Source organism: Muntiacus reevesi, chromosome 1, assembly GCF_963930625.1.
Source record: "Muntiacus reevesi chromosome 1, mMunRee1.1, whole genome shotgun sequence".
NCBI classification, from domain to species: domain Eukaryota; kingdom Metazoa; phylum Chordata; class Mammalia; order Artiodactyla; family Cervidae; genus Muntiacus; species Muntiacus reevesi.
The window spans coordinates 221,576,199-221,594,634 of NC_089249.1; the positions used below are offsets into that span (position 1 = coordinate 221,576,199).

The window sequence follows — 18,436 nt, forward strand, 5'->3', positions numbered from 1 at the left end:
GAATCTGCCTTCTGAAGCAGGGGACATGGGTTCGATCCCTGGTCCAGGAAGATTCCACATGCCAAGGAGCAACTAAGCCTGTATACCACAATTACTAAGCCCACATGCCCTAGAGCCTGTGCTCTGCAACGAGAAGCCACCACAATAAGAAGCCAAGGCACTGCAATAGACCGTAGCCCCCACTCACCACAACTAGAGGAAGACCGTGAGCAGCAACGAAGACCCAGGGCAGCCAAAAATAAGCAAACAGTTCAAGGGGACTCTTAGGCATCTATCTCAGAGAAATAGAAACTTCTGTTCACACAAAACTATAGCTTCCCAGGTGGCACTAGTGATAAAGAACCCATCTGCCAATGCAGGAGACATAAGGGTCACAGTTTCAATCCCTGGGTTGGGAAGATCCCCTGGAGGAGGGCATGGCAACCCACTCCAGTATTCTTGCCTGGAGAATCCCATGGACAGAGGAGCCATGGACAGGTGAAGTTACAGTCCATACCACACACACATGATCATAGCAGCTTTATTTGTGATACTCCCAAACTGTCAACAAACCAGACATCCTTCAGTGGGTGAGTAGTTGAAAAAAACCATGGGCTGGTCCATCCACAACTGCTCAACTGTTCTAAGTTATGAACACACTGTTGATACACACATACCCACGGCAGATTTCTGGGAATGACGCTGAGTGTAGGGAGGAAGCCTGCGAAGGTTACATGAGGTGTGATTCCATCTGTGTAACCTCCTCAAGGTAACAAAAACATGGAATGGAGAGAAGATGCAGGATGGCCAGGGTAAGAGATGATGGGAAGCAGACAACATGCGGGACCTTTGTGATGGAGCCACTCTGTCCCTGGATGTGGTGGAGACACAAACCTGCACATGTGACTGAACTGCAGAGAAGGAAAAGGGCACACAAGAGTACAAATGAAACGGGGGCTCCAGATCCACAGGTGGGACATAGCAACCCTAATACCCTGATTCCAATGTTGTACTACATAGTTTTGCAAAATATCACTGTTGGGAGATGCCTGGTAAAGGGCGTGAGGGAGCTATCTCTGCATTAGAATCCACAATACTCTTGAAAAAAAGTTTTTAAGAAATGATGTGAAAAGCTTGAAAGGGGACATCTAGGAAGCAGCATCTTCACAAAACTGCAGACCCTTGCTTTATCCTCAAGTCTGTTCATCTGAGGACCGTTTTCAGAGCCCCTTCTGTGTGCCAGGTGCTGTGTGTGAGGCACCCTCCGACCCCTGCGCATACAGAGCCCCTGTCTAATCGGCAATGGGGCCAGTAAGTGGTAAGCTACCGAGATAGATGCAAATAAAAGCAGTGCAAAGGGTTACCAAGGAGATATGGATGTCCTTTGTGAGCAACTGTAAACCTGACCATGATTCAGGGAAGGCTTCCTAGATGAGGTGAAGCCAGGAAATGTGACCTCAGCTCAGAGGTGGGGAAAGAGCATATCCAATGGAGGCCACAGCCAGTGCAAAGGCCGTGAGGCAGGGTATGCCTGGTGGATCTTAGAAATAGGTGCGAGGCAGGTAGGGCTTCCCAGGTAAGGATGGGAGATGAGAGAAGTGAGAACAGAGAGGTGGCCGAGACCTTATAAGCAAGGAGATGTATTGGGTCTTTCCTGATTGGATGGGAGCCATAGGAGGCTTCTCAACAGGGAGGGGTGTGGTCTAAGGTATGAGGAGATTTTTTTCAATTCATTATATCATTATTATGATTACTCTAACCTTTGTGGCATCACCGACTCGATGGACATGTGTTTGAGTAAACTCCGGGAGTTTGTGATGGACAGAGAGGCCTGGTGTGCTGCAATTCATGGGGTTGCAAAGAGTCGGACACGACTGAGTGACTGAACTGAATTGAACCTTTGTGGGGTGCCAGCAACAGGCCTAGGCCAGTGCCGCTGATTTGGGTGGGGATGGAACCCGGAACCATGGCATGAGAATAAACCCCAGAGGTTAGGGTGGGTCAGGAGAGGGGTTAATTTCAATTTCAGATAAATAAGCAGTGACAAAATTTTTAGTATCATTATGTCCTTTGCAAAATTGGGATATATATAAATTAATCGTTGTTTTGCTTTTGAATTGTGGTGCTAGAGAAGACTCTTGAGAATTCTTTGGACTGCAAGGAGATCAAACCAGTCAGTAGAGGAGAGTGACAAAGTTGGTTTAAAACTCAATATTCAGAAAATTAAGATCATGGCATCCAGTCCCATCACTTCATGGCAAATAGATGGGGAAACAATAGAAACAGTGAGAAACTTTTTATTTTTGGACTCCAAAATTACTGCAGATGGTGATTGCAGCCATGAAATTAAAAGACACTTGCTCCTTGGAAGAAAAGGTATGACCAACCTAGACAGCATATTAAAAAGCAAAGACATTACCTTGCCAACAAAGGTCCATCTAGTCAAAGCTATGGTTTTTTCAGTGGTCATGTATGGATGTGAGAGTTGGACCATAAAGAAAGCTGAGCCCTGAAGAACTGATGCTTTTGAACTGTGGTGTTGGAGAAGACTCTTGAGAGTCCCTTGGACTGCAAGGAGATCACACCAGTCCATCCTCAAGGAAATCAGTCCTGAATATTCTTTGAAAGGACTGATGCTGAAGCTGAAACTCCAATACTTTGGCCACTTGATGTGAAGAACTGACTCATTTGAAAAGACCCTGATGCTGGGAAGGATTGAAGGCGGGAGGAGAAGGGGATGACAAAGGATGAGATGGTTGGATGGCATCACCGACTTAATGGAAATGAGTTTGAGTATGCTCCCAGAGTGGAGTTGGTGATCGACAGGGAAGCCTGGCATGTTGCAGTTCATGGGGTCGCAAAGAGTCGGACATGACTGAGTGACTGAACTGAACTGAAAGGAAATCAACCCTGAATAATCATTGGAAGGATTGATGCTGAAGCTGAAGCTCTAGTATTTTGGCCACCTGAAGCGAAGAACCGATTGGCTGCAAAAGACCCTGATGCTTGGAAAGATAGAGGGCAAAAGGAGAGGAGGCTTCGGGTTAGAGAAGGATGAGATGGTTAGATAGCATAACGGACTCAATGGTCACAAAGAGACAGATACAACTTAGCGACTAAACAACAATAACAGCAAATTTCTTGTTTATTGGAAATTCAAATGTAACTGCAAGCCCTCTGTTTTATCATCAAATCTACCCGGGGGCATTTCAAAGGAGCCACAGGAAAGGCTCGGCTGACCTGCTTCCTCATCCGAAGGGGGAAAAACTCATTTACAAGTCAAACGGCGCCCCCTGGCGGCCTTGGACTCGAGGCCCCGTCTCTGACTGCATCCAGTAGGTACCCGGCAGGGGGCGCGCGCACTCCGCGGAGGATCGAGTCCACCCCACAAAGGAACCCCAGCGCTAGTAGGGAGTCTCTCCCCAGTACCCCAACCTGGACCCCCAGCTCAATGTGTGCCTGCTGCAAAATAAGTCACGTAGAGCTTCATTATGAATGTCCTGGGTCTCCTGGACCTCTCCTATGAAAAAATACTACTAATCATATTTTGCTGCTGCCTTGGTATAAAGACAAATTATTTTAGGGTGGATTCATGACTATACATTCCTTATAATTATACTCGATTTTTTCATCTTATTCTAAGTTAAAATTACATTTTCACAGACCCTGGCTCGCAGAGACAAGGGAACCTGGAGGCCAAGTGTGGGTGACAAGAGAATGTCCGAGTTCAGGGGGTTTTGGGGGCTGAGACATTTTGAGATTGAGATGGTGAATAGTTCAATTTGCCCTCCACCTCTGTGCAGAGAGACATCAGAAATACTATGGGATTAGGGAGGACAGAGGGAACCTGTGAATTCCTTTATTCAGACAACTTCATATGTCAGGCCCAGCCTCAGCACTGGACATGTAGCCAGCTATGCTCAAGGCTGATTAGGTTAAATAGATACAGCTGTTTTTAATAGAACAGCCTGGAAAAAGATAAGAGAGTATGACCCAAGGTTCCAGTTTGAATGAGAAGGCACAGCTGGGGAAGGGCGGGCCAGGCAAGGGAATGGCCAGGGCAAAGGCCCTGAGGCAGAATATGTTTGAGGAGGAATATGTGTGGAAAGGTGGGCAGTTTGGAATCTAGGTAAACTTTTATTTATTTATTTAAATAATTTATTTTTAGTTTATTTGGATGCACCAGGTCATAGCTGAAGCATGTGGTATCTTTAATTGTGGCATAGGAACTCAGTTGCAGCATGTAGAATCTAGTTTCCTACATGCGTGCATGCTAAGTCGCTTCAGTCATGTCCGACTCTTTGAGACCCCACGGACTGTAGCCTGCCAGACTCCTCAGTCCATGGGATTCTCCAGGCAAGAATACTGGAGTGGGTTGCCATGCCCTCCTCTGGGGGATCTTCCTGACCCATGGATCTTGAACACACGTCTCTGGAGTCTTGCATTTCAGGTGGGTTCTTTACCACTAGCACCACCTGAAAAGCCCCCTAGTTCCCTGACCAGGGATCAAACCTGGGCCCCCTGCATTGGGAGTATACTCTTAACTGTTGGACCATCAGAGAAGTCCTTTAGTGAACTTTTTAAAAGGTGCCCCCCAACCCTGAATAGATGGCAGGATAGGTGTCTTGAGGGGCTCAGTGAGAATCAGGCTGGTTTTCACAGGTGGCCCACAAGCTGGTTTGGCCAGGAAACCTTACAGGGCTGGGGTCGCTGTACTCATTTTCCAGTTTGGGAAACAGAGACCAGAGAGGGGTCCAGGCTAACCTAAATTCACACAGCCAGGTGCAGCCCATACCTGCTGCCTATCCCTGGAGGAACCAGCAAAACTGGGGTCAATTCCCAGCTAGCTACCTGTGCTAAAAATAGGACCCCCTTCACTAAAGGCAGCTGAGAATCTTGCAGCCCCTCACCCTGCTGGGCAAGGCTCCCCTGGGAAGTTGCCCTCAGCTCTTTAGAGACAACTGCTTTCCTCTGGAAAATGCGGGGGGCTAGGTGGCACCCCTCCTGGCCCCCAGGAGACTCCCCTCTGTGCCCCCTTCCCTTTGACCAGAGGGGAATGAGATCCTCAAAACCACTGAAGGAGGAGTGAATGTAAATTGACCCATTTTAGAGAGGGGAAACAGGCACAGTGAGGCTCATCCTCCTGTGCCGGGAAAGGCAGGGCTTGCATTCTGATGTTTGGCTCTTTGGGGGGGGGGGGGGAGCTTTTCTGCACTTTGGAACTGACCTGGGGCCTGGTCCTTAAAGGACAGCTTCTCTCCCCCAGCTCATCTGGGTCTCCAAACTCTCCTCTCTCCTGGGGCAGGGTAGTTATTGCCCCTCTTTTGGCAGGGGCGGTGAGGTGGGTAGCTGGGGGGTGGATGTTTAATAGCTTCAAGGTGGAGGCCTCCCTGTCACCTGCTGTCAGTAGGCTATAATGGCCCAGGGGCTGGAAGGTTGGGTTCCTGAAAGGAGCAGGCAGAACTCTGCCTCTGACCACCCATCATGGATGGGGGTGGCTCCCGTGCACTGTCCCCTGGGTTTGGGAATCCCCCAGAGAGACAGGGCCTCAATGGGGATGGGTGATATTGAGTGCGGGGAGGACCCCCAGAAGATGGCAATGCTGTCTGTTGTACTGGTGGGGCTGCACACACACACCCCCAATCACAACTCAAGATCAGGGACTCCAGTCCCTCCCCATAGGGGCCCTCTGGGTGGCCCCCGCCTGCTCTCCATGCTCTTGCTTTGCTCTTATCTGGGCTGGAGCCTGGGCCCCTGCGATTAGCTCCCAGGGGAGGCCTCAGGGGCTCACACCCCCAAGCCCCACCTTACCCCAACCTACTCTGGCCTCAGTTTCCCCCGCTGTCTGAAATAGGAACAGACGTCTGCATTACACAAAACTGTGAACTTCATGCGTTGGGCACATGGCCGCGCGACTGAGTGCTGCTCAGAAGATGGAAATTATTATTGAATTATGATTACCCACAAGATAACCTTGCCCCTCCTTCTGGAAGGTGTGGGCAGTCAGGTTTCCAAGAGGAGGGGGCTGTAGGGGGTGGGGAGTGGAGAGGGTAGAAGTCATCAGGACTTCGTGATGAGCCCTCCCAGGAATCCTGGACGCCATCCCAGGGGTTTGCTAGTGCGGTGCCCACGGCTGGCAGTCTTTTCCTCTCCCAGATCCCCCTCCACTATGCAGCGCCCTCATCGCAGAGCCCTGGCCCTCTCCCACCGACCCAGCACTGCTCTCTTTTCCTGTCACCGCAGATCCTTTGTTTATCAAGTCTCTAATCCCCACTTTACAGACTTGGAAACCGAGGCACCAGTCCTGGGGGTGAAATCTTTAGCGCGAGTGGCTTAGTCCAAGGGACAGAGGTGAAATTCCGAGCTCGGTAGGTATATCCTCGGCGGTCGTTACAATAGGTAGAGGTCCCGGACCGGGCTCCTGTGCCCTAAGTCCATCCAGGAGGAGCCCCAACTTTCTCCCCTCCCTCTTCCCTGGGTCGCTTCCAGCCCTGCCTGCCCTCTCGGTGTCCTGTACACTCTGGCCCACGGAGAGCACATTACCGACCGTCCCTAGTTAGGGGCGGGGCATACCGCGTCCCTGTTCCCCTTCCCTTTTATTATTTATTATCATTTAAAGGGGCCGCGACTTGAAAATTTCCGTCCACTCTCTCCCCTTCCCTAACACCCCTGGGCTCTTGGAGCGTCTTCGGACCTAGCGCGGGGGTCGAGGGGGTGTCCGGGAAGGGGGAGGGGGCCTTACGAGAGCCCTCCCCACGTCCCGGGCCGCGGCGCTGAATCACCGGCGAGGTATTTGCATCTGAGAGCGATTTGTCACCCGGTGATTTGTCTGCGGGGCGGTGAGCGCGCCGGTGGGGGGGGAGGGGAGGGGCGGGGGAGGCCGCGCGCGGGGAGACTTTTACCAATCGGGTCGGTGGGGGGTGTAGACGCGGACTCGGCTGGCGACTCGGTGAGTCGGCGCGCGGCACAAACCCGGCGGTGGCCGGGAGCCAGCAGCGCGCAGCTCGCGGCCCGGGCCGGAGGCCAGGCGCGGCCGGGGCAGGGCCGGACGCCAGGCGTGGGGCATGCGCCCCCCGAGCGGGCCCTGCGCCCCCCGAGCGGGCCCCGCGCGGTGAGGCTGGAGCAGTAGGTGGGCCGGCCTTTTAAAACGTGGGTTTCGTCCCGGGCGGGCGTCGCGCGCCCTGGAAGCTAATGAGGGGGGGGTCCCCAAAGTTGGTCAGGAACGTGGGTGCGGAAAGGCTACCCGAGTGGGTCGGAGTTGGAGCGATTTTCTCTTCGACCCCCTCGGAGCTCTCACCCCCTACCATATTGTGCGGGTGCGGGAGTGACCGGGGGTCGCGAGTGTGTGTGTCCCCCACCCCACCCCCAGCGGAAGGAAATGGTCTTTAGGCGCGCGCGCGGGGGGCTATGGTCGGGGTTATTTCATTTATTGTCGCTGGAATCCGTGTTTTATTCTGGAGCTTCGAGGGGAGTGGGAGCGCCGGGTCGGGAGGGCAGTTCTCTGGTGACCCTCCTCAGCCTGGATGGTTTATTTATAAAGTGTCGGCTCTGGGGCAGAAAGGGGCCCCTGGAGGGGACACCACGGGGCCCGCGGCCGGAGTGTGGGGGAGGCTCGGCCCGAGCCAACTCTTTGGCGGGGATCCTCTGGAAAAGCCCCCTCCCGCTTTAAGCACCCCCCAGATACAAAAGCGGGCGCAGGAAGCGCGGGGGAGAGCGCGTTGGTCAATTCCAACGTTCCGCGGACCCGGGGTGGCCGGTTTGTCAATAATCTTCCGTTTTCAGTCGCCCAGCCCGGAGGGTTTGCCCCCCCACCACCACCATGCAAATCGGTCGCTTTCCAAGAAGGCTTTGAAATCGGACTTGGGTTTCTGTCGTCTAATTTCTTCTCCCTCTTCAGTGTTTCTTTTCTCACTTCCTCCGGGCCACCCCCTCCGGACTCTCCTAGCCCCCTCCCCACCTTTCTGCCCCGCCCTCCCCCTCCTCTTCCCCTCGTGAAGTGAGGGCCCCCTTTCGCCACCCGCGGGGCCCAGCCTTGCACAACTCTTTAAATAACCGTGTTTTGCAAGCCCTGGGCTGAGCTGGTGACCTCTCTCCGGGAGGCCTGGGAGGGGGGGTGGGGGAGAGGGTGTGGCCTCAGATCCCTCCTTGCCGCCCCCCCCCAAGCCAGGTCCCAGCGACCCCCCAGCAGCCCCCTCCCATCCCAGCCCGGTCCCTGCCTGGGAATGCCTCTCCCCTGGGGTTGTCATAAAGTGGGGGTAGGGCCAAGGACAAAGGGCTCTTGCGGGGAGGGGTCTGGAGGGGTGGGCATCCTCAGCCTAGAGTTAATGGCAGCCACGGTGGGGGGGGGAACCCCAGGCCCAGGTCTAGAAGGGCTTTGGGGTTCCCACCTGCCCCCTCCACCAGCCCCTACGTGGAGGCCTGCACTGCTCCCCTCCCCCACCCGTGGACCCGGAAGGGTCATTAAACCCAGCAGGCCTGGGGGTGGTGGCTTGGGGGGGAGTGGCTTCCTTTGCCTCTTCCTTCTCCCCCCCCCCAAGGGAGGGGGCGATGCCCAGAGCATTTCCGTGGGGAAGGGGGGCTCATCTTGAAGTTGTCAATGGTGGGGGAGGGGCAGCAGACCAGACTAGACACTGGGTGAGAAATGTCCCCTCAGCACTTCTTGGGGCTGGTGGGGGGACGGGTGACTGCCCATCCCTGGGGGTGGGGGCTGGGTGCTCTTCTGCTGCCTCTAAGGGCAGGCTCTGCTGGTCGCTCTCCAGCAGTATGGCCTCTGAGAGGGTCTTTGTGCCCTGGTACCCCTGCCCCTGCTGAGTAGTGAGGGCCTTTGGGGATGGGTCCCTCCCCACTTTCCTGCAGGGGCCCCCACTTCCCCCCACTGCCCTTTCATCGGTCCTGCAGGGAACCCTATCACTGGGGAGGGGCCCCCTCCCGTGACTGGGGAGGCTGGGAGGGTCTCTACTATAATACTCCCTTGGGGGAGGGGTCAGGCTTCTCTTAGCAGGTCACAGGAGGGGCTGGGAGACCAGCCAGCCTGGTGGCCCATGTCTACTGTCAACCAGGAGCCCCTGCCCACTGGCCCCTTCTGCCTGAGGAGATGCTCAGAAGCCTGTGGGGGTCACTGGCTGGCTGGAGTGGCTCCTGGACCCTCCTGTTCCCCACCCCCCAGCTTCTCAGTGATGTACCATCTGGGGTATCTCTGTCAGGCCTGTTGAGTTCTGCCTGGTCTATTTTATTGGCGGCCTGGGCGGGTGGGGGTGTGGCCTGGACTGGGGTGGGGGCTGGGATGCAGATAGGGGGCTACATCCTCCTATCTTTGGTGGTGGCTCTGGGACATCCATGCCTGTAGCCTGCCCAAGGCCCCGGCAGAGCAAGTTGGCAGTGATCCAAAGGGACCCCAGGCTTGGGGAGGGGGACAGGGGGCAGAGTGGTCTGTGTTCTGGGCCCTGGCCCCCACTTGGGGTCCTAAAGGGCAGGGAAGCCGCCAGAGAGCATGGCTGTTGGGAGGTTACAGCATTCCCCTAGACCTGGGTCTGGATTCGATCCCCAGTCTTGCCTGGAACCTGCTGTGTGTCCTTCTGCAGGACAACTCAAGCCTGTTTTCTCCGTCTGTGAAACATGGCCCGTCCAGGCTCCTTCCATTAGTCTAGCGAGTGCCTTCTGGGGTTGCACCTGCATCATTACAAACTTGCATCATTCCTGCTTTGGCACACAGGGAGATGGGTGCTGTATGGGCCCTGTTTTGCAGATGGGGAGACTGAGGCCTGGAGTAACTGAGGTTTAGAGATGAGGTGGGAGCTTGAATAGGGAAGCCTGAGCCTGAATACAGCAGGTTCTCCACCTGGGTCAGCCATGGTTTCTATAAGAAAGGAGGGTGCTTGGAGCCCCCTGGGCCAGGCTGCACCAGCATGTCTGTGAGCAGCGCCTAGAACTCAGAACTGGAACCCGGAGCTCCCTGGACTCTGGCACCTGGTAGCTGACTTTGACCAATCAGAGACCGGGAATACTTGGTCCCCTTGCTCTGTTTATGAAGCCATAATCCAGCTGTTTCTGGGGGGTGTTGTTTCTCTGTGGCCCAGGCGGGTGGGGGCTGCCTCGAGGCCCTCGGGAGTCCAGTGCAGAGTGACCCTGCTTCTCAGCCTGCTGGAGGGTGGACGGAGTGGGGAAGATGGGGCGAGCATGCTCCTCCACCTCCAGGGAGGCCCCCAGGTTTGCACCCTGATGGGCGTGAATGGAAGGGATTTTCCCAGAGGTGTTTGAGGTCCGACCTCAGTGGGGAGGAGCCCAGGTGCGGTCTGACGGTCTCTTGTCACCCCCAGGTTTCTGTACACGTGAATGCGCCACCTGCCAGCCACCGCCAGCCCCCGGTGTCCAGTGTGAGAAAGGAGGTGTCGCCTGCCTGCCACTGGCATGCCCCGCCAGCCCTCAGCCTGAGACCAGCGGTGCCTGCCCCTGCCCCCTGCCACCCTGCACTGCCCCGGCTCCCCCGCGGCCCCCACACTGCAGTGCGGCCGGGCCCCCTCCCCACAGGGGCCGCCCCCACCGCCCCCTCCTGGTGCCCGGGGCGGCCCGGCCCGCAGGGCCATGAAGCTGCAGGCTGTGATGGAGACGCTCCTGCAGCGGCAGCAGCGGGCACGCCAAGAACTGGAGGCCCGGCAGCCACCGCCGCCCCCTGAACCCCCAGCCCGCACCAGGGCCACTCCGGAGGAGGACAGGGAGCCTGAGAGCGCCCGGATGCAGAGGGCGCAGATGGCTGCCCTGGCCGCCATGCGGGCCGCTGCCGCCGGCCTTGGCCATGCGCCCAGTCCCAGCTCAGAGGATGGGCCCCGTGGCTCGGAGGATGAGGATGCAGCCCTGGAGGGGGCACAGGGCTCGCCCACCCCACCCGGCCGAGGCAGGGAGGCAGCCAGCCTCCCCATGGGCGATGGCCGCTTTGAGGATGCAGGCTCCGATGATGACCTGTGAGTTGGGGTCTGTAGGCTCCTTATGCCGACCACATACCCTGCACCAACCACTCTCAGCCCTGGGGCGCTGCCATAGAGGAAGGACAGAACTCCTGTCCTGCTGACCTCCCGGGGCGTACCATCCTTTAGAACTCACTGGTGGACAGTTCTCTATCTGCACCAACCAAGATGGGGGTCTCCTGTCCCAGAGGGCTCACACGCATGTGGCCAGTACAGCCACACTCTGTGTCTGTAGCTTTATTTCACCTTAATGTAAATGGAGCTACTCACACGGGATTGGTGGCTCCCATCGCCTAGCGAGGCTGTAAGAGATTTAGTGACGGGGACAGACTTAGAGTCCATGGCCCAGGCGAAGCCTGCACAGAGCGGGCATCCATTGGTCCTTGCGTGTGTCTCACCAGCGTCTGATGCAGGTCCCGAGCTGGGCACTGGCAAGACCCTGGTGGGATCCTCCTGGGAAGAAGTTTGGCAAGTCACACATGAGTGTGATTATGGGCAGTGATGAGAGTTGCCAAGAAAAGAAAGTGGGGATGTTGGGGGAGGGCTGGCTGGGGCTGGAATCAACTTTGGGGGCGTTGTGAGTGAAGGTCTCCCTGTGTAGGTGACAGCCCTTAGGAGGGGATGAGAGGAGCAGAGAACAGCATGCCTGGCAGGGGGAACAGCCTCAGTGAAGGCCCCAAGGCAGGAACAGGGTCGGTATATTCAGGGCCTAGTGAGGAAGCCTGTGCTGGAAACGGGAAGAGGTGGGATTAGCAGGTAGGTAGGGGGGGTTCATTGCCACAGGGACACCTCCAGTTGCTCTGGGCTAACTGGGAACAGGGCAGTAAGGGCCACACCCTGAGCAGTTTTCTTCATGGGTGCTCTTGACAGCTCACCCACATCCAGACAGGGAAACCGAGGCCGGATGAGCTGGGTCCCTTGCCCCAGGGCCTGAGTTGAGCTGGCGGCTTCTCCCCTGACCTGTGCCCCTTGTCCACCCCAGGAAGCCAAAATGGGAGGAGGAGGAGGAGGAGCTGGAGGAAGACCTGGGGGATGACGAAGAGGATGAGGAGGATGAGGACTACGAGGATGAGGAGGGGCTTGGGCCCCCGGGCGCCACCAGCCTGGGCCCCACAGCCCTGTTCCCCGGCAAGGCTCAGCCGCTCCAGGCCTTCCGTGGTGACAGTGGATCCCGGGCACTGGGTGGCCAGGAGCGCCCGGGGACTGGCCCGGCTGTCCCCGGAGGGGCTGCCCATGCTGCACCTCAGCTGCAGCCACCAGACCACGGGGACTGGACGTATGAGGAGCAGTTCAAGCAGGTAGGCCTTGCGTCGTAATTGGGGCTGCGGGTGGTCGCTGCCAGAGTCCTGACCTGCCCTCAAGGGCTAGGAGCTCACCTGTTGGGCCTGGGGCATCCCATGTGTGGGAGCCCCAGTGTGGAATCGTGGCCTGTGGGTGGGATGGGCCGGCCGGTAAATGCAGGGACATGGGGACACATGGGGACAGGAGTCAGGAGGGGAAGTTTAGCAGACTCTGTACCAGAAGGCCGAGCAGAGCGACCTAAGCAGAGTGGGTTCTGAGTGGAGGCCCTGGCTTGGGGAAAGGCCACCGTCCTATGTGGGGCTCCGGGGGTCATGGGTGCAGCCAACAGGCGTGGCCAGAGGCATTGTCAGCGGTGTTGCGTCTGATCTGTTGAGGCTGTGGCCGTGGAGGGGGCTGAGCAGGGGGTGGCCACGTCGGTGTGGACAGTCAGGAGGGGCGGGGAGGAAGCAGGCGTCCTGGTGCCGTCCCCGCGGGCGGCCAGGGCAGAGGAAGTGGCCAGGCCGGGGAGCCTTTGAAGTTGGGCCTCGCCGGGCCGGGCAGATGGAAACCAGATGGCGGCCGGGGCAGCCGGCTGGGCTTGCATTCCATCCTGAGGCCAGCTGGGCCCTGCCCCGACCTCCGAGAGTGGACGTGGGGACTTGGCCTCCCAGGCCCAATGCCCAGCCCTCATCTGGGCTCCATGGGGCTGGGGACGCGCCAGGCACATGGGAGCCAGGAGGTGGCTGTGTGTGGCCTTGGGGCACCCCCCCACCCATGCTGACTTCTGGGCTGGGCAGTGGGACCCTCCTCGAGGGAGCAGGAGGCCCGGCCGCCACGTGGGGAAAGGGCACTGGGACCCTGGTAACCCTCAGAAAACTCACACAAAGTATAGAATCAGACATGCAGCATGAGGGGGATGAGCCAAGGCCGTGGTGGGGTGATGCAGGGGCAGGTGTGAAGGCAGGAGCGGAAGGTGCCCCTGGAGTGGGCGTGGCCAGGGCAGCGGCCGAGGCACGAGGCCAGATGAGGAAGGCTGGAGGCTTAATCCCCTGCCCGGGCATCTTGGGCTGGGTGGGGCTGCCCTGGCTTCCGGCTGGGTCCTGGCACGCAGTGTGGGGGGTGGAATGACACCTAGCAGACGTCACCTTCCCAGGGCGTGGCTGGCCACTCCCCACGCATGACCCCAGCTGCCCCCTTCAGCCTGAAATCCACACCCTGGCATGTAGACCTCAGCCTGCAACCTGCCTCAGTCTGCCTCCACTTCCAGGAGGCCCACTTATGTCTGGGCTGCTCTCCATCTACTTGTGCAGATGAGAAAACAGAGGCAAGGCATGAGGGGGGCAGGGGGGTGGTGGGTTTCCCAGAACCGAGCTCCTGACGTCTGTTGGGGTAGAAGTAACGAAACAGGAGTCTCATGGGTGATTTACATCAATGTTTGCTATCTGAGTTCAGCCCTCAGGGAGCCCCAGGCTGGAGGCCAGAGCTGGACAGATACCCCCCATCTCACAGGGTCACTGTGAGGGTGGACAAGCACCCCCAGCCTCGCCCAACCTGGTTTTGAGTGGCCAGGCCCGGCAGAGGCCAGGGGTCAGGTGTCCTGACTGCAAAGCCCCCTCGGCCCATCAGGAGCAAAGTAACTCAAGGGGCCATTCTCTTGCTGGTCTGGGAAACAGGGATGATGTCTTGAGGACCCCCAGGGTCAGGGCACAGATGGGGAAGCTGAGGCCCAAGAAGCACAGGGAACACAGGTCACAAGTCAGCCTCATGCTTGTGGAGTGTCTATGGGATGCCCAGCTCCCCTGCCAGGGGCAAAGAAGGTCTGTAAACAGATGGGTGGGAAGGGATGATAAGACCCAGCCTGGCAGCCGCTGAGGGATGTAGCTCATGGGCCAAGCCTGGTTAGCAGAGGAGCTGAGCACTCGCACCGTGGGGCACTCATGCAAGGGCCCTGGGGTAAGATGTGGCATGGCTTGTGTGTGGAGGCCAGATGCTGCCACTGGGCTTGGCCCTGCAGGGCCTGGGATTGAATTCCCAGGTGGAGGGGGCTGGGGGTGGTGGGCAGATGCCAGGGTCTTATTCCTGCCTGGCTGTGGCAGTTCTAGCCACCCACACTGTGCTCCTGCCCAGCTGGCCAGGCACCTGTGCAGCCAGTGTCAACAGTGGCCCGGGCCTAGCCGGCCCGGCAGATGTCGGGGCTGTGTTGACTCTGGCGCCTGCCCCACCCCCTTCCTGGCACGTGGCAGCCGGGCCGACCGGCCGCCTGCTTGGCACCATCTCTGCCTCTTCCTCCCCGGTCTTGGCAGGGCCCGGACCTGACTTCCGCCCGAAAACCCTCGACAGCCGTGAAATCCCGCCGTCAGCCGCAGGGTTTGGGGGGCAGCCAGGCTGGGGAGGGGCCGGGAGCAGCAGGCTCACGGCCACGGAATCTTTCCTTGGAAGCCGAGAGCCTCGCTACTGGGAGGCCCCAGGGACACAGGCTGATGGAGGCCAGGGCTGGCCAGGATCGCAATGTGTCACAGGGCACAATCAGCAGCTCGCCTCCTGCCATCAGATATGGCATCCTAGTGACATCCCGGTGGCTTCCTGTCACCAGCAGGGCTGTGCAGGGCTCTCAAGGAAGTGCCATCGTGGGGTTTTCAAGCAAGAAGACTCAATCGCAGGTCTTCAGCCACTTAAGGACTTGAATCTTTAGTTTCAGTGACTCTATAGATAAACGCTGGGATTTTTGCTCGTGGTTTTATTGATAATGAAATTTATGTAGCATGTGATTCAGTCATGGAAAGTGCAGTTCAGTGGTTTTTCATGCATTCACGGGGTGTGCAGCCATCACCACCATCAATTTTAGAACATTTTATCACTTCAAAAATAAAGCTTTTAATGTATGCCATTTCACTATTCCCCCACTCCTTCCCCTGGTTCCTGACAACCAGTCTCTAGATCTGCCTGTTCTGGACGTTTGCCATCAGTGGAATCACGCCCTGTGTGTCTTTCTGTGTTTGCTTCTCTCACTGAGCATCAGGATCTGTCCACATGGTGGGGAGTGTCAGGGCTTCTCTCCTTTTCTTGGCTGAGTAATGTTCCATTATGCACATGCCATGCTTGCGTGCGTGTGTCTGTACACACACACACACACACACACACACACACACACTGCATTTTACTTACCCACTCATCCCTGATGAACACTTGGGTTGTTTCTCCCTTTGGCTGCTGTGAATGTTTGTGCACGAGTTTGTGTGTGACTATGTGCTTTCGGTTCTCACGGGCACGTACCTGGGAGAGGAGGTGCCGCGTCATATGATAACTCTGTGTTTAGTCTTCTGAGGAGCTGCTCTTGTTCACGGTGGCTGCTCCATTTTGCATCCAAGCCGAGGGTTCCAGTTTCTCCACGTCCTCGCTGACGCTTGTGGTTATGACTCTGATTCCAGCTGTCCCTCTGGGGGTGGTGTGCGATCTCCCTGTGGTTTCAGTATGCATTAAAGGTTGGGATCTTTCCCCCCCTGCTTCCCAAGGTCATGTCTGCTCACCATCACTAGTAAATAAGCTCGAGATGTAGGAATGACAGTTCCAGGTGGTGTTTGTCACCTAACTCTGCACAGGTGGCCGGTTGAACACCTTGCGAGTGTCTTGTGTATACTCACTTGGTGCTGGTGGGGGGCAGTGTGTTTGCACCATTGTGCAGGTAGGGAAACTGAGGCATAGACCAGTGAAGCCACTTGCCCACGGTCACACGGGGGATGTGTCAGACTGGGACTTGACCGCAGGGTGTATCAGAGGAGTGGATGGATGGGAAGGGACAGGGGGCAAGCCCCACTGGTGAGGGTTTGGAGGCAACCTGGATGGCTCTGAGCCTCCGTCTCCGCATCTGAAATGGAGGTGGTCAGTCAGGGCCCCCCAGCAGGGTGTCAGAGCCCAGGGTCTGAACACAGAGGCCCCCAGACAGGAAAGCCACCATCAACCTCAGGTCCCTGGCCCCGAGAGGCGGCCGCGTCCTTGTTGTGGACCGTGCCTGTCCCCCCCTTCCCCACCTGCCCTGGGCCTCCTGCAGCCCCTTGAATTCCCATGGGTGTCCTTCTCTACACAAGCTTCTGTGGCCCCGGAAATGGGTTCAGACAACTTAGGGTGCAGCCCTGGGCCCCAGAAGCTCCCTCAACAAGGGGCTGTGGTCACATTTTTTTTTTCCGTGTTTTTCAGCTCACCTTGATTTTTTTTTTCTTTTAATTATGGAAAATATACACACATATATTTTTAAGGTCTTTTTTTGGATTTCAGAAGTGACACTTGATACCTTTCTGGTAGGAAAAAAAGGAAGGATTCCAGAGAGGTCTGAGCCCGCCAGCCTCCTCCCCAACCTTCCTGGCATCAGCCACACCATCTTTCCAGGCCTTTCTCTGTCCAGTCACACAGAAGTGTGACGGGCAGGGTATTAAAGTGTGATGGGCAGCTTATTGAAGTGTGGTCTTTTGGGGGTTGCTGGGGTCTGCCATTTGCTGAGCTGGACATACCGCTTTTCTCGTTTTTTCCCATCATTTTCACTCTTTGTTTATTTTATCTGTGTTTTGAGTAGTCTGGTTCTTTTAGCTGCTTCAGTTTCCCTTGTGGGGCCGACACCAACACTTTGGTCTTTTTTCCTATTTCCCAGTTGTAAACAACACTGCAGTAAACATCTCTTGGGGTTGTGTAGGCTGGGGGTGGGGAGCAGAAATTGCTGGGGCTGCAGGAGGACGTGGCAGATACTTTCTTCACCTGGAAGGCCAGAGATGGACGCAGGCACTCCAGCCATGCAGTCCGGGCTGGGCTAGAGGGAAGGCTGCCCAGAGTAATGGGCTTTGGAACTGGGGCTTTGTAGGATGTGTAAGAGTCAGCCAGATGGCCAAAGAATGGTTAGGGTCTGTATCTGGGAACCATGTGACTGGACCATGAAGTGGGAGAGGTAGAGGTGGGCAGAACAATAGAGCAAGCCAAGGTGGGCTCAGAGGGGGCTTTTGCAAGATTTAGCAGTGCTAGGGGAGGAAGAGGGACACTGGGAGGACCCTGCTGGGATCCATGGCTGGGCATCACAGCTAGGCCTCTGGGGCCAGGGAGAAGGGTGAGAAGTTTTGGTGGAGAAGTGTGTTCTGGGCACAGGCTGGAGGTCAGGCACTGGTTTCTGGGCCCAGTGATGTTTAGCCGGTGTGCTGGGGGCGGAACAGGCCAGGGGCCAGGCCCCGGTCCTGTGGGCCAGCTCCGGCGCCAGGCGTCTTCCTGGGGAACTGGGGCCCTGGGCCCTGGGCTGGAGGTGGGACCAGTGCTGCGAAACCCCCCAGCAGCCCAGCCCTGCCGTCCTGGAGCAGCACCCGCCTCATCAAAGCCACTGCGGCTGCTGGCGCAGAGCCAGCTGGGCCATGGCGGGCACAGGGAGGGTGCCCGCCTGACAGTCCTGGCACCGTGCCCCCGCCCGTGCCAGCCTTGGGAACCACACTGACTCAGCCGGAAGAGCCTTATCTGGCCCCGGCGCCGCCGCCTGGCTGCCCGGTCACTGCTGTGGGGTCACCGCCACTGTGGCCTGGCCCCACGCCCACCACCACTCCCCACCCTGGTCGCCACTGTCAAGTGCCCAGCCCCTCCCCACGCTTTCTAATAACACACGCGGCTGTGGAGGGCGTGGTGGCCAGCGGGCATGGGGAGCACGTGGAGTCCAGCCACTGACGCGGGCACGTGTGTGCACGTGGGGAAGCCTGGCTACGTGGAGTCCCCTCTCGAGGGGCTCCATGTGCATCAGAGTCTGTTTGTGGAGCTGGGTCTCTGGGGGCCTTGTGAGACCCCGTGGTGTCCGTGACCATGCGTGTACCAGTGTGGCTCTCCCGTGTGTTCATTTGGATGGTCTGGGGCCACATGGAGCCACTTACGGCGTCTTTTATGTGTATCTGTCATCTTGGGCGCCTGCTGGTGGGTCCCCCACCTGGAGTGTTGGTGTACATCTGCGTGTGTCCCCATGTGACATGGACCTAAGCCACGTGGATGTCCCACCAGTATGTCCTGGTGTCTGGACCCACTTGAGGGTGGCCAAGCTTGTGTATCCGAGTCATCAGCCCCAGCGCCGTGCATGTTGGGGTGACCCTCTCCCATGGTGACCCTCTCCCCTGCACGTGACTGTGTGCCTGGAGGTCTGCAAGAACACACACTCATGCCCCCCATCGCCCCCCCAGCCCCTTGTCTCAGCAATCTTGATGGTG

At 57.4% G+C, this 18,436-nt stretch overlaps 1 protein-coding gene across 4 annotated transcripts in view; it reads left to right on the forward strand.

Annotated features, from left to right (window-relative positions):
* Positions 1-6,714: 6,714 nt before the first annotated feature.
* The window catches only part of ARID3A (AT-rich interaction domain 3A), a 35,652-nt gene continuing 23,930 nt past the window's right edge, over positions 6,715-18,436 (forward strand). The window contains exons 1-3 of one of the 4 annotated variants that reach the window (XM_065918438.1): positions 6,715-6,768; positions 10,296-10,937; positions 11,923-12,238. In XM_065918438.1, the coding sequence (XP_065774510.1) occupies positions 10,561-10,937; positions 11,923-12,238 (693 nt within the window). In that variant the 5' untranslated portion in view covers positions 6,715-6,768; positions 10,296-10,560. Of the gene's footprint in view, positions 6,769-6,836; positions 6,929-6,960; positions 7,109-10,295; positions 10,938-11,922; positions 12,239-18,436 lie in introns of those variants that run through there. The other 3 variants (XM_065918437.1, XM_065918436.1, XM_065918435.1) reach the window with 3 other exon arrangements.